Source organism: Myodes glareolus, chromosome 10, assembly GCF_982192425.1.
Source record: "Myodes glareolus chromosome 10, mMyoGla1.1, whole genome shotgun sequence".
Lineage (NCBI taxonomy): Eukaryota > Metazoa > Chordata > Mammalia > Rodentia > Cricetidae > Myodes > Myodes glareolus.
Genome location: NC_142035.1, coordinates 43,605,830 through 43,620,154, shown reverse-complemented (window position 1 = coordinate 43,620,154; position 14,325 = coordinate 43,605,830). Strand labels below are relative to the sequence as shown.

The 14,325-nt window shown below is 41.4% G+C and overlaps 1 protein-coding gene across 2 annotated transcripts in view; it reads right to left on the bottom strand.

The window, feature by feature from the left end:
• Nucleotides 1-8,165, bottom strand: part of Tmx4 (thioredoxin related transmembrane protein 4) — a 46,868-nt gene extending 38,703 nt beyond the window's left edge. Inside the window, exon 1 of one of the 2 annotated variants that reach the window (XM_048455413.3) lies at nt 7,852-8,165. In XM_048455413.3, the coding sequence (XP_048311370.3) occupies nt 7,852-8,015 (164 nt within the window). In that variant the 5' untranslated portion in view covers nt 8,016-8,165. Of the gene's footprint in view, nt 1-3,518; nt 3,557-7,851 lie in introns of those variants that run through there. The other variant, XM_048455414.3, reaches the window with a different exon arrangement.
• Between the last annotated feature and the right edge of the window lie 6,160 nt (nt 8,166-14,325).

The window sequence follows — 14,325 nt, the reverse complement described above, 5'->3', positions numbered from 1 at the left end:
TACTAGGCTTACTGTTCTACAACAAAAATAAATTAAATTACAGTGTCAACAAACGATACCTTAACTATACCAAACAAGTGTGGTTGGTTTCCTCACTATTTATAGAAGACATTATGTCACAGCAGATGTCCTGATCCTCCGGCTCTTAAAATCCTTCTGCCTCCTCATCTGTGATGATCCCTGAGCCTCAGGTAAAGGGATTATGTTACAGATCTATCAGTTGGGGTTAGGCACCCCACAGTCTGTTGCTCTCTGCATTAAGATCAGTTGTGGATTTCTGTAATGGTCTCCACTGCTGCAAAACGAAGACTCTTTGATAAGGGGTGAGAGATATACCTATCTGTGGACATAAGGATAAGTGTTTAGGATATGCTTAGAAAGAAGATATCTTAATGAAGGGAGCCATTTTTGGGGTGGCAAGAGGTTTAGCTCTAGAGGGGTTCCCAGGTGTCCATGGGGATGTCCCCAGCTAGGACCCTGGGCGGAGGAGAGGGTGTCTGAACTGGCCTTGTCCCATAGTCAGACTGATGACTATCTTGAATATCACCATAGAAACTTCATTGGCAACAGATGGAGATAGAGACAGAGACCCACATGGGAGCACTGGACTGAGCTCCCAAGGTCCAGTTGAAGAGCAGAAGGAGAACATGAGCAAGGAAGTCAGGACCACGAGGGGTTGGTCTACCCACTGAGACAGTGTGACTGATCTAATGGGAGCTCACCAAATCCAGATAGACTGGGACTAAACGAGCATAGCATCAAACTGGACCCCCTGAATGTGGCTGACAATTGGGGCAGACTGAGAAGCCAATGATAATGGCACTGGGATTTGTCTCTACTGCATGTACTGGATTTTTGGGATCCTAGTCTATTTGGATGCATACCTTCCTAAGCCTGGATGGAGGGGGGAGGAACTTGGACTTCCCAGGGCAGGGTACCCTGCCCTCTCTTAGAACTGGAGAGGGAGGGAGAGCAGGAGGAAAGTGGGAGGAGGGGAGGAAGAGGAAATTTTGAATGGTATTATTTATAAAGTAATAAAAAAATAAAGTTTGCCATTATTTAGAAGAAAAAAAAGAAATTATACTGGCTTAGGAAAGTGGCTACTGCAGACTTTCCTCTAGAATCCATAATTCCACCAACATGGCTAATTGGTCAGGTTGACAGTAGTAGGCATAAATCCCTTCTCAAGGCAGAGTGGGCCTTAAGTTTAATTAGATAGCTGCTAGTTAATCCCAAGATACTAGTGTTAACTACTGCATGCTTGGGGCAATCTTGACATGCTGTCATTGTTACAGTCTTAGCTTTATAGCTGGATAGGACTACTACGTCTGGCAGCTGGCATAGCACCTTCAGATACTATGAGACTACTGCTCAGGGAAGAAGCTTGTCAGTTCCAGCTCTATTCTCCCCAATCCTAATTCTAAATTATTTGGTGCCTTCAGCAGCCTAGTCTTACCTTGAAGTTGTGGGAGACAACCAAGGCCAAAAACCATTGCTTAGTATTTTAATCATGCATGTAAAGAATAAAAACTTCAGTTGAATGAAAATCTTAACACTTGTTTGAGTGAGGAACAGGATGCTCCCAAGCATAATGAGCTCCCTGAGACAGGATCAAGCAAAGTAATAATAATAATAATAATAAAATAAACAAATAGAAGATGACACAAGACATTCTTTGATTCTTTGAATAATATTCTTCAAAAAGCTCAATAAAGAAATAATTAAGTTGCATTACTTTTACTTATTCATTCATTTAGTCAAAAACCATTGACCACTTGCTACTTAATAGCAAGGCTCCAGAGTTAATCAGGAAAAAAGAAAATTTTTATTCCCCTATATAAAGTTTACAGTACAGTGGAAAAGTAAAAAAAAAAAATAATACAAAGATCAAATTTGTACTTAGCAGTTGTGGTCAGAGCCATGTTAGATAAGCAAGGTATTGTCAAAGGGAGGTTTCCTGTAGGGAAGGTAGGACATTTATTCATTTATTCAAATGGTAAGAAGGCTCAAAAATGAGCCTGCAACATGGTCTGTCATCTGCAGAAACTAGAGACGAAAACATGGATGGATCCCCGTTTCCTGAGGAAGAGGACCATCCCTTAAAGGATGCAGATGAGCAGAGCCTAAACCAAAGCAGTCAATCAAGCATTCCCCTTGTACCAAAGAGCTGCCTAGTACAAAATGACAAGTGTTTTATTTAAGACCACTGATAAATGTCTAACAGAAGATGAAACATTCTGTAAGTAGTTACTAAATAGTCAAATGCTACTCACACTACCTCTTTCAGAGCAAATAGACTGCCAGGTCCCTTGAAACCAAGGCTGCACCTCATTCACCTTCACTTTCCCAAATCCACACCCCTGAACCTGAAAAATGACAAGCAACCATTTAGTGATTGCCTCTTAAACATTAAAATGATAAAACACAGCAAGCTATCAAACTAGAGGAAATTCTGTTTGACCAAGAGCAAGTCAACATCTTCTCTACAGGTATAAGAACAACACTGGAAAGGCAATAGTAACATTGTGAGGTCCTACAAAAATAAAAGGCATATAGGTAGCCAATATCAGCTTTGAAACAAAAGCAGTCCAAGAATAAAGTCAGAAGTTAGGCTTTATGAGAACTAATGTCCTTTACAAAAGTAAGTCAATTTCACTCAAAATATATTTTACCAGGAGATATTATAGGTAAGCAGATCAAAATTATGCTACATGGATGTCTAGACGGCTTAGACATTTCTTTGGATGTGGGGAGGACACGGCAAAACAGTACAGAGGATGGATATATTTGACAACAGTATTAGGACAAGAGGATTGTCAGGGAGGAGGGTGGCAGGATAGGCTAGAAGAGGAACTATGGGGAGAGACAGATAACACTAAATGTCTTTTGAAAAGCCATACAGAAATCTGCTGTGGAATATACATGAAAGGAAGTTTAAAGAAGTCACCATATAATGAGGAAATAATGTCCCAACTAAACATCTTATACCACAAAGAAAAAACACCAATGCCAAAAATGGGCAACATCTTGTTGAGTCATAGGCCAAAGGGGTCTCAGAGACCTCCCAAACATCACAGACCACTATCAAGGCTATTGGTTACCTTCCACAACCTGCTTCTGAAGATACCACTTATTTATAAAATCAAAGATGGGGAAATTGAGCTGGTGTCCAGTTAGAAGCTTCAGCCCCACTGGCTAGTGTTCATGGTGTCGGAAGGGACTTTGCTTACTAATGGAGAATTGTCATCATCAATAATACCTGGCCACAAACATTGAGACCTACAATATCAACCTGCTGAAAAGATACTGGTGCAATAGTGGAAAAAATGTTATAGAGGCAATCAACCACTTTTTAATTGGATCTAAGACCTACTCCATGAAATAAAATCCATTCCTGACATTGCTAAAGTGGCCAAGAGTCTAAGACTACAGGTCATAGGCCTATGAGAAAGCCTACTATTATTACTCTGCTAAAAGAACACAGCAATAAAATGACTCCAAATGATACATTACAATACCTGTAAAGCAGAGCACTGCTCATAACTCAGCACAGAAGCTTCTTCCTGCAGTAGGTGGTAATTAACAGAGACCCACAGCTGGACAACATGCACAGGAAGAAACTTGAAAAACTCCACCCTAAATGGGATGTCTTTATCAAATCCCTCCCCTCAAGGCTGAGGATCTATGAGGTCCAGTGGGGGATTGAAAGAGCCAGAGGCGGTAGATGACTGGTAGATGACTCAAGAAAACAGTGTCTACTGGGAAGCAGACTGCTAAGACATAAGAACAAAGGTTCTGAGAAAAAGCACAGGACTTGCACAGGTTCAAACTAGACAAAATCCTATCATGGAGAAGTAGATAAAAAGTCTCACCCCTACCCAAGAAGCCACTTGCACTCAACACCTGCTGGGAAAGGGAAAATCCATTTTTTTCAGTGAAGTGCCACTGAGTGTATGAACCGCACTTCAGGGCAGGCCCCATACAAAACAGATTCCAAGGATTTTGGCCGCTTTTGTTTTATTCAGTTATTTTTGCTGTTGTTGTTGATTTTTTTTCTTCTTAGTTTGTTTTGATTTTAACTTTTTGTTGATTTTCTTGTTTGGGTCTTTTTTTGAGAGAAAGAGAGACAGAGAGAGAGAGAGAGAGAGAACATGAAGTTGTTGGGCAGGAGGAAGTAGGAAGGATCTGGAAAGATATGGATGGAAAGAAAGAATATAATTAAGATATACTATATGAAAAAATAGTAAAAATTTCTTAAATAAAAAATATAAATTATAATGAAAAAAGACAGTTAAAAAATAACATACCAGGAGCAAAGCAAGTGTTAAAAACCACAAATAAGAAAGTAATTAAATGAAAAGTAATATAAACCAACAGAAATAAAGAAAAGAGACCAGGAAGCATTTAAAGACAAGAAGCATTTATAGTGAGAGAGCAGAAATGGGGAGAACACATTGTACGAGAAAACATGAACTAGGGGGCTGGAGAGATGGCTCAGGAGTTAAAAGCACTGACTGTTCTTCCAGAGGTTCTGAGTTCAATTCCCAGCAACCACATGATGGCTCACAACCATCTGTAATGAGATCTGATGCCCTCTTCTGGCCTGCAGGGACACATGCAAGCAGAATGCTGTATACATAATTAATAAATAAATCTTTAAGAAAACAAAGAATACATGAAAATAAATGAGAGGAAAGCAAGAGTGCTCAACTCATATATGGCATTAAAGAAACATAAGCAGTAATGGAGTCATTTGAAGTTTTGTAAAAACATTTCCAAATAAAATAGTGAATTATCACAAATTCATTTTAACTGGTGTTTCTCAAACATAACTTCTAAAATTGTAAATTCAATTCCAAAGACCACAAATATTGACTCCTTAAAAAGCAAAGAAAATATAACTAATTAAATTTTGTAATAGCTTCTCATCTCTCAAAGTGCCAAAAACTACTAGGGTTTAAGAGCAAATGATTAACGCCAATACATGCATGTATTGTGTTACAAGAGACTTGTATGACTCGAGCTACAAAAGCAGAATTGCAAAGAAAGGTAGTACATAAAGAATTATCACTTAAAATTATGTCAAAATTTTATCAATACGGTCACAAAACTTTCTAACACACTTCTTCACAGAAACTAAATACATTTTTTTTCTGTAGACTCCTATAATCTCCAGTTATAAGACCAGACCATCTGATAAAGCACTGACTTGGGAGGCCATATAAACATGTGTACTATATGCATGTTACTATGTATGTGCAATGTTTGCATGTGATTGTACATATATGTGCATGTCTGTGAATATGTGTGTAGACCAAAGGTCAACAATGTGTGTCTTCCTCAGTTGCTCTCCACCTTACTTTCTGAGACAGGTTCTCTCACTGAACCTGGAGCTCACCTATGCACTGGACAGCTGACCACAACACCAGGGATTCTCCCACCTCCACTACCCAGTGCCAGGATTATAGACATGTACGGTTGTACCTTGGTTTTACATGGGTGTCAGGGATATGAACTCAGGTCCTCACGTTTGTGTGGCATCTCTCTTATATGCATGAGGGAGGTACTATTTTGAAAGAATACTTCAAAATGTGTTTATAGTATGTCTATACTGGTTCATAGACTATGAATGTATTTTATATTTAAGTGTTGGACTTTTTCAAAGAATCATCAGGAATGTGACCCAGTAACACAGGAAAATAGATTAAAAAAATGATAGGAGCCACAGTATGTCTTCTGAACCAGTCTCTGGTATCTAGGAAAAACTGGATGTAATAGCATAAGTTCTTACCCTTTCTATCTTTACGTTCTGTCCATCTATTCTAAAGTTTTTTGGTTTGGTGGTGGTGGTGGTTTTTTGTTTTCTGTGTTTGTTTGTTTTGTTTATTGGTTGGCTGATTGGTTAGTTGGTTTTTCAAGACGGAGTTTCTCTGTATAGCTTTGGAAGCTGTCCTGGAACTCCCACTGTAGAGCAGGCTGGCCTTGAACTCACAGAGATCCACCTGGCTCTGCCTTCACAGTGCTTGGAATAAAGGCTTGTGCCATCACTGCCCAATATGAAGTAATTTTTTTTGAGATAGAGTTGATTATAACTGTCTAGGTGGGGGCACTTTAAACAGTAAACTATGGACCATTCACAAGAGCCAAACAGGAGTTGCTAGCCAGCACTGAATTGGAAGCTTACTGGGACTTATAATTATCTCAGCTTCATTGTTCTTAGTTTTTATTTTTCTTAAATAGCAAAAAAGAAGATTCAAAAAGGAGCCATAAGGAGCTAACAGCATTAGATATGAAGAGACCTTTCTACTGTGACTGTCTTCACACAAACACACACACACACACACACACACACACACACACACACAGAGAGAGAGAGAGAGAGAGAGAGAGAGAGAGTCAGCTCTAACCAGAAAACTGACGAGAAAAACAACCAAATAAGGACCTTTGAAATAACAGCAATAGCTATAGAATTAGCTGACAAAAAAAAAAAAAAAAAAACAAAAAAAACAGCTTCTCAAACCTGACATAAAGCTCATACCTTTACCCTAGCATGCCAGAGGCAGTGGCAGGATGATCTCTAAGACTTCTGGTCTACAAAGCCAGTTCCAGGCCAGCCAGGAATACATATTGAGACCCTATCTAAAACAAAAAAAAAAAAAAAATGTTTTTCTCAAAAAGAGTATGACTTAACTTTCATCCAAATGTGTTATTCATATCCATAACCTTAACAGTTTCACAGGTTTGATGATTTAACAAGAGCATTCCATTTTGAGGTCTAAATATCTTCATAGTTTGAGGAAATGAATACGAATTGTGTTCTTTAATTTATATATTTTACCCTGATCTCACAGGAAGGTATCCACACCATACTCATTTGCTTGCAATCTAAATTGAATAAATCAAATTATGGCCTTGGATAAAGAAAAAAATACTATTTTAGAAGAATCTAGATCCTCAATGTAAACCTAATAACCAAACGGTAGTGGTAATTCTTTATTATCTGAGACCATGGGCTATAGCAATGTGGTCTCATAATTATGTTTCCAGACATTTTTCATTTTCCTTTGATGTCCACGGAGTCTATGAAGTCAATTCAGATGACTGTACCTCATCAATGTCATCTCTCAAGTGATCACTTATCTGGCATTAATTTTATGCTACAATCAACATAAATCCCTTCCCTTGTCCTGACAATTTCCCATAACCTTCGAGCAAGACGGCACCTACCGCCACTCATCGACTTCCTGTAGTTCGGGGGACGGGGGCTATTTGTTAATGACCTTTTCTTTATGTCATTGGCGCAATCCAAACATGACACGGCCTCAAAGTCCTATCTCTACAAATAATGGCATCAGGATTTAAACATCTTACTTAAAACTCAGCCACTCGTGTTTATGTGTTTTTTTTCCCTCCACAATGACATCTCAAGGTCTTCAAAGGGGAAACTGGTATTTCACCCAAACTGCTCTTCCTTCCCCCGCTGCAATGGCTTATTTCAACACACACCCACCTAGGTGTACGCTATCACTGAGCGCTTTTCTAGTATTGTTACATCCCTAAGAGCATATCGTTCTCTTCCTCCCTTTCCGACTCCTCCCTTGGATAAGTTGCCTCCTCCGTTTCTAAAACACTTTTGGCGACAGCAATGGTGAAAGGGGATGAGGAAGGACGCTGGCTCATCCTCCTCACCCGCAGCCTGACGGCCCGGGGCAGTGTGCGCATGCTCACTGCGAAGGCCGCAGCCCGCCACCGCAGGTGCCGGCAGGGGCGTCGCAGCCCCGGGTCGGACCCGGGGAGGACGGCGGGCACCGCGAGGATGAAGCGACGTGTGGGGCGGGTGGGCACACTCACAATTTCAGCATCCACTCGCCTTCCATCACCAGCGTCCAGTTGGAGGCGGTCATGGGTTGCACCCGGCTCTCCTCTGCCGGCAGCGCGGCCTGCTCGAGGCCCTCGGCTGCTGCCGCCGCGAGACAGGCGGCCAAGAGCACCGGGACACAGAGGCTGCCTGTCATGGTGGCGCCCGTGGGGTAGCTCGGCTCACTGAGGGCAGGGAGCAGGGACTGGGTACCTCAAGCCAAGCGGGCGCCCTCCCAGAGGTATGAGAACGCAACCAGGCTCAGCGCCGCGCTCCCAGCCACGCCAGCCGCGCCGCCGCCCGCAGCCTCTAATCTGCCCGCCCTGCAAGGCCACGCCCAGCCACCATGGCCACGCCCCCCTTCCCCGCTGCTGGAGGGCGGTTGCCAAGACAATCGTCTGCTGTTTGCCAAGGCAACGACCTGCTCTTCCTGCTGACTGTCTGGCTGAAAATACCCAGATAGATGACCGACCCAATGCTGTTTAAGCTACCGTAGCACCCCCTTCGCTGGCTGTTTCCTTAACGGAAAGCGTGGCCGGTGGCTAAACAAACCCATTCCCCTTTTCATGGTAACACAAACCTCCAATACCTGTGGAGCGAACTATGGCAACTGGAGGGAGGGACAGTTTAAGAGCCCTCTGAACTCACACACCTCGCGCAGCACCGCCCGAAGAGATAAAACTAGATTAATGATAAAACTAGATTATGCGATCTTTTAAAAAGTAAACCTTTTTTAAATTTTATAGACGTTTAGAATCTGCGTACTAACAAAATGAGTCAGTGTGTGAGTATTGCTACTTGCAATGAGATTTTTCTCCCAGCTACAATTTTGCCAAACCTAGAAACAGAATAGTGGTACACGATTTCTGTATCTTTACAGATACACACTAGGCGAATCATATCCTGAAGATGTAAGACTTATTACAACTAGAGGGCCCATGAACTTCTCTAGAGGTCTAAGTTGTAAGATTTAGTAGTGTGCTTAGTACAGCATGAAAAATGTGGTTTACGTTCCTAGGCTAAAACACAGCTACACAACTCAAGAGTACTTAATAGTACTTAATGTCAGCCTCTAGTCAGTAATATAGAAAAGATCAATCTCGCTTATAGAGGCGTCTGGATAAGACGTTGTGGTGTACACATCAAGCCTACAATGTCAGTAGAAAGCATTTTACTGTGCTTATTAAAGAGTCATAATCAGGCCGGTCAGAGATGGTGCCTTTAACCCCAGCACTCGGGAGGCAGAGACAGGTGGATCTCTGTGAGTTCGAGGCCAGCCTGGTCTACAAGAGCTAGCTCCAGGACAGACTCCAAAGCTACAGAGAAACCCTGTCTTGGAAAAAAATAAATAAATAAAAAACATAAACATAAACAGGAAGTCTATCATTTTCTTTTAAATACAGAATATACAATTGATTCTCAAAGTTCTTATAATAGTACCTGGTAAGATGACTGTACTGAGTGCAATAAAGATGCTGCGACTGTGCTTTTAAGTCATTCCTAGATATAGACAGCAACATATTTATGGCGTGAAATAATATGATGCGCTGGGTCTGGTGGCACTGAAAGACCCAGATAAATCCAGATCTTTCTAGCAGAAAAAATAGAGCCAAAAATCTAGAAGAAAAAATGGATCCAAAAAATCTAAGCAGGGAGAGAAGAATCAAAAATCTAGATTAGCTGGTTCAGCGACTCTGTTTCAGGAACTAGCTGAAGATAAAGTTAGATTATAATCTTGAGAATAATCTTGAGAAACAGGGAGTTACCCCCTTGTGACTATCACTTGTATTTTCAAAATTTTTCAGTGATCACTGGTATTTTCGGGAATTTTCCAATGACTCCCTCCCTACTTCCTTTGGATTGCTGGATTATAGTTTCTTCCCTTAAATACCCCTTCTCCCAGCTACTTGGGGTCGAACTCTCTACCCCTGCGTGGGAAATGAGTTTCGACCTCAGTGCACTACTTCCTGTCCTGTCAATAAACCTCGTGTGATTGCAGCAATGATAGTCTCTTGTGAGTTCCTGGGGGGTCGTGTTATCCCGAGACATGAGTGAGAGTCTTCGCGCTCTAGAGATCTTTCAGCACAGCTATCTGAGATGCTTCTGTGGGAGTATCACAACCTGGGGGGAGGGGGAATACATATATTTGTATGTATATATTCTCTTTCTACCAGTTTAAGGGAGTATTTCATTTGGCTTATGCTTTTGCATCCCTTTAAAGTTAGGAAAGCCACGGGGAATAGTTCTAGATACAAAGTTTTATGATCAAGAATGTGAATGTATTGCTGTCAGATTGAAGTACTCAGTTACACATGTAGTCATAGTTACCAATGACTCCTTCGCCCACTACAGGGACTAAGAGGAATGTTCATGATCTGAGAGTCTACAAGTGAAGGGCAGTTTGAATGGCTGAGCTACCTTCTGGAGAAGAGCCACACAGACAGCTTCCTGAAATCTCTGTAGGTTTCACACAAGCAAGATAGAGATTTTAATAACAACAGTCTACGTAAGTAAGCTATTGCTCCCTAGCTGATCATCCCAGGACTCATTTCTCATGTTACATTGTTTGATACACGCCAATAACCACCAGGTATTGATCGATAGCAGACGACCCTAGCTGCTGTTTTTATTCCACAAATTTTATGGACCACAAATTGTGCACAGGCTTGTGCAAGGCTCTGCTAGGCAGCGATGGTACCAAGTCTCTGTGCCCAGAAGCATCTGCTATCAATTAATACCTGCTAGTTGTGCTACACTTATCAACACACACACAGTACTTTACATTCTAAAATATAGTAGGATAGAGTATATGTCACACCATTTAGGCTAACCACCAATGATAAATATTTACCTCACATTCCTCAGGGGGAGGAGTTCTGATTTCTCGAGTTTGTCAATTTTCATGATTTAATCTTTCACATCATATCTATCTCAACTATCAACTCAATATATGTACTAGCTAGTAAAGTGCCTGAAATTTGCCCATGCGTGTGTGTGTGTGTTAATTACATGCATGAACGTGAGTGTGTGTGCCCATTATGATCACATGTGGAGGCCAGAGGACCACTTCCAATGTTTTGATCTATCACTGTCTACTTTAAGACTCTCTCTGAATTGGAGGCTCCCGGTTTGGGGGTTTTGACGAGGCTGCCCAGCTCCACCCTTAACACTGGGCACATAGGCACTTACAGCCTGGTGTTTTCCCTGGGTGCTAGGGATGTGAACTGAAGTACTCAGGCATGCAGAACAAGTACTGTTACCCACTGAAGCCCCTCAGTTAGTTTTTGGGTTGTTTTGGTGCAAATTCATTGCAAATACTCGTAATAAACAGCATACTAACCACTTAACCATATGCTTACCCTGCGGTCACTCTAAATGCTAGTGGCACATAAAAACTGTCAAAGCAGCAAGGACAGAGACTGGCTTCAGCTGACTCCTGCTGTAGCCTGAGTTTGTTTTCTAAGACCTCTTCTCGGCAAACATGAATTCTTGGCCTCATCACAGCAAAGAATTTCAGGATGAGTCAATACGGAGCAGTTGGAGTTCACTGAAAGGCTTGTTTAACATAGATCTTAAGCACAGGGGTTAATAGAAAGGGACGCTCAGGAAAAGAATACCACATATGGAAGTGTAAGTTTGACTTCTCAAGGGAGAGTCAGGTCTCTAATATGCTATGTGTACACACCTATGACTTTCTAAGTTACAGTTTAATGCGTATAATTTTCAAAAGTCATGCTTAAAAGTTGAGCAGAATGACATTTGCTCGTTTCCTTAATTCTCTTATTTAAAATATTTTGCTTTTACCTGAAATTGTGGGGTGGCATTATGAGGTGTGTTACTGAGATTTAGGCATGAGTATGCATTGCTAACAAGCTATAACGCAAGGTTACAAACATTCTTGCCCCGAGTGATCAGAATCACCTGTGGTTTTTAGCTTCCTCGTTTGCAGTGTGTTTGGGGAAAATGTGCATTGTTTCCATAGGCACTTTTGATTTCCTAGTGCTGCACAAGTTTTCTTAACTATCATCAGAGAAGGCAAACTAGGTCCCAGAGAGAAATGTTTTACTCTCTCTCTCCATAGTCTCCTGGATTTCATGCCATCCTATCCTGACTCACCAAACATGTGACAGAGTTATAGACATGCTACATATATATGGACCTGCAATTCTATCCTGACTCACAAAACATGTGATAGAGGTGTATACATGATGCATATGTGTGAATGCGCAATCCTCTACTGGATTCAAAGCTCTGCCTTTCGATACTCACTAAACTTATTTCTTGTCAAGTGCCGTTTAGAACATAACCAAAGAATTCATAGATCAAGTAAATTCTAAGATATGAAAGTCACTAGTGTTGCAGGACATTTGATCAAACTGCGAAGACGTATCTCTGTTGAACCTAACCTGCCTGAGCTACCTTCTGACTGATTTAATAAAGAGCTGGATGATCAATAGCTAGACAGAAGAGGATAGGCGGGTCTTCTGGGAAGAGGTAAGAACTCAGGGATGAATCAGGTGTGTGGGATTCACCAGCTAGCCATGGAGAAGTCGGGCATATGATACCGAGAAGAGGTAATGAGTCACATGGCAGAACATAGATTAACATAAACAGGTTAATTAAAGTTTTCAGAGCTAGTTGAGAACAAGTCTAAGCTAAGGCCAAGCTTTCATCTTTAAAAAGAAAATCTAAATCACCAAATTGCTTAATAGATGATTAAAAGGTACTCTCCTGTGAACAAGTGGTTTCTAAGATTTTGGGTGGATAAAAGAGCTAGGAAATAGAGTTGACATCACAGCGGAGATTTGGACAATAGGCAGAAACTCCTCCTGAGAGAAGGAACACACCATTAATTACCTATGTAAGAAGATTATAGGTTCACATTGTAGAAGAATAATAATCATTCGTCAAACAATTATGGGACCAAGGGTTCTCTACTGAAAAGGAGGTGACTTTATCTTCCCCAGGGTTGGGGAAATATTTGGTAAATGTCAGGGATATTTTGGAAAGAATCTAGGAGTAGAAAATGCTATTGATATCTGGTGGGCAGAAGCCAAAGATGCTATTGAATATCCCATGATGACAGAACACTATCAACCAATCAATACAAAGTCAAAAGGTTAGAAGGATGTTTGTAGTGTACACAAGCTTTTCTACGCACATAGAACATACAGTTGAATAAATGGAATGTCACTAGAATCACTGAAGACACCCCACCTGGTTCTCCCAATCACCAGTCTCTGCACCCATCTGGGAGAGGTCTTTGCCTCTACTTACATCGCAATTATTTATGGACCTGCCTTCGCAGTTTGTAGAACGCATAAATACTGCCTAAATGTTCTACTTGTCTTAAATCTACTACAGATCAAATTAGATGAATATAAAATACTTTTGTTAGATATTCTTTTAACTCTTTATTTTATAAAGGAAAACATTTAATTGGGGTGGCTCACTTACAGTTCAGAGTTTTAGTCCTTTGTCAGTATTGCAAGAAGCATGGTGCATGCAGGCAGACAGCATGCAGGCAGACACAGTTTAGGCTACATCTTGATCAGAAGGCAACAAGAAGTGGTCTTTTTACTCTTTAAAAATATTTCTATTAACTATTTGAGACTCTATTCAAAGTATTTTGATCATGTTCACCCACCCCTTATTCCTCCAAGATCTACTCCCCTTCCCTAATCAATCAACTTTGAGTCATCTTTTCTATGGTTGGGTGTAGGGCTAGCCACTGGAATGTAATTCACCTTCTAGGCGCTATATCCTCAAAGAACACTGAGTGTCCCTCTCCCTGCAGGACAAATAGATATTATTTGTAAATTATTGTTTGCCACTAATAGTAGCTCTTGGACTAGGAGGAGGACTTTTTACATGAGACTCTGGTGAAAGCACAAAAGGAATCTAGTTCTGTGTTTTTGTCCAGGGCAGACTTGGCAAGACCTGCTCTGGGGCTGGAGCCCTGACCTTAGTGAACTCAAGGTTTTATTTCCTGCGAACTTGGCTTTCCCCCTAAAGAAACTGGCGTTATCAGCCCCAAGGCCGTTGTGTGCTCCAGTTCCCCATTCTAAGTTCCTCTTGGGCCACTTCTGCTTCTGTTGATTAGCCTCCTGTTGACTGTTGACTTAATCCCATTGTTTGGTAGCTTTCCACCGACTCTGCCCCTTTACTACCCCCACCCAAGCCCCACTGTCTAAAACAGTGTGTATGAAGCTGTACTTCTTAATAAACTGGCTTGGTATAACACACAGCTCGTGCAAGGTCCCCTGACCCTACCCGTTCTGTCTTGTTTATCTCTGGTCCATCCTCCTCAGGACCCTGGCAGGGAAGCATGACCTCCTGGTCCAGGTCACCCCTCCATATTGGAATTCAGTCTGGCTTGAGCTTCTGCAGGTCTTATGTATGCAGTCATGGTTGCTGTCTGTTCATATGTGCAACTTCCCTGTTATGTTCAGGAAACATGGTTTCAC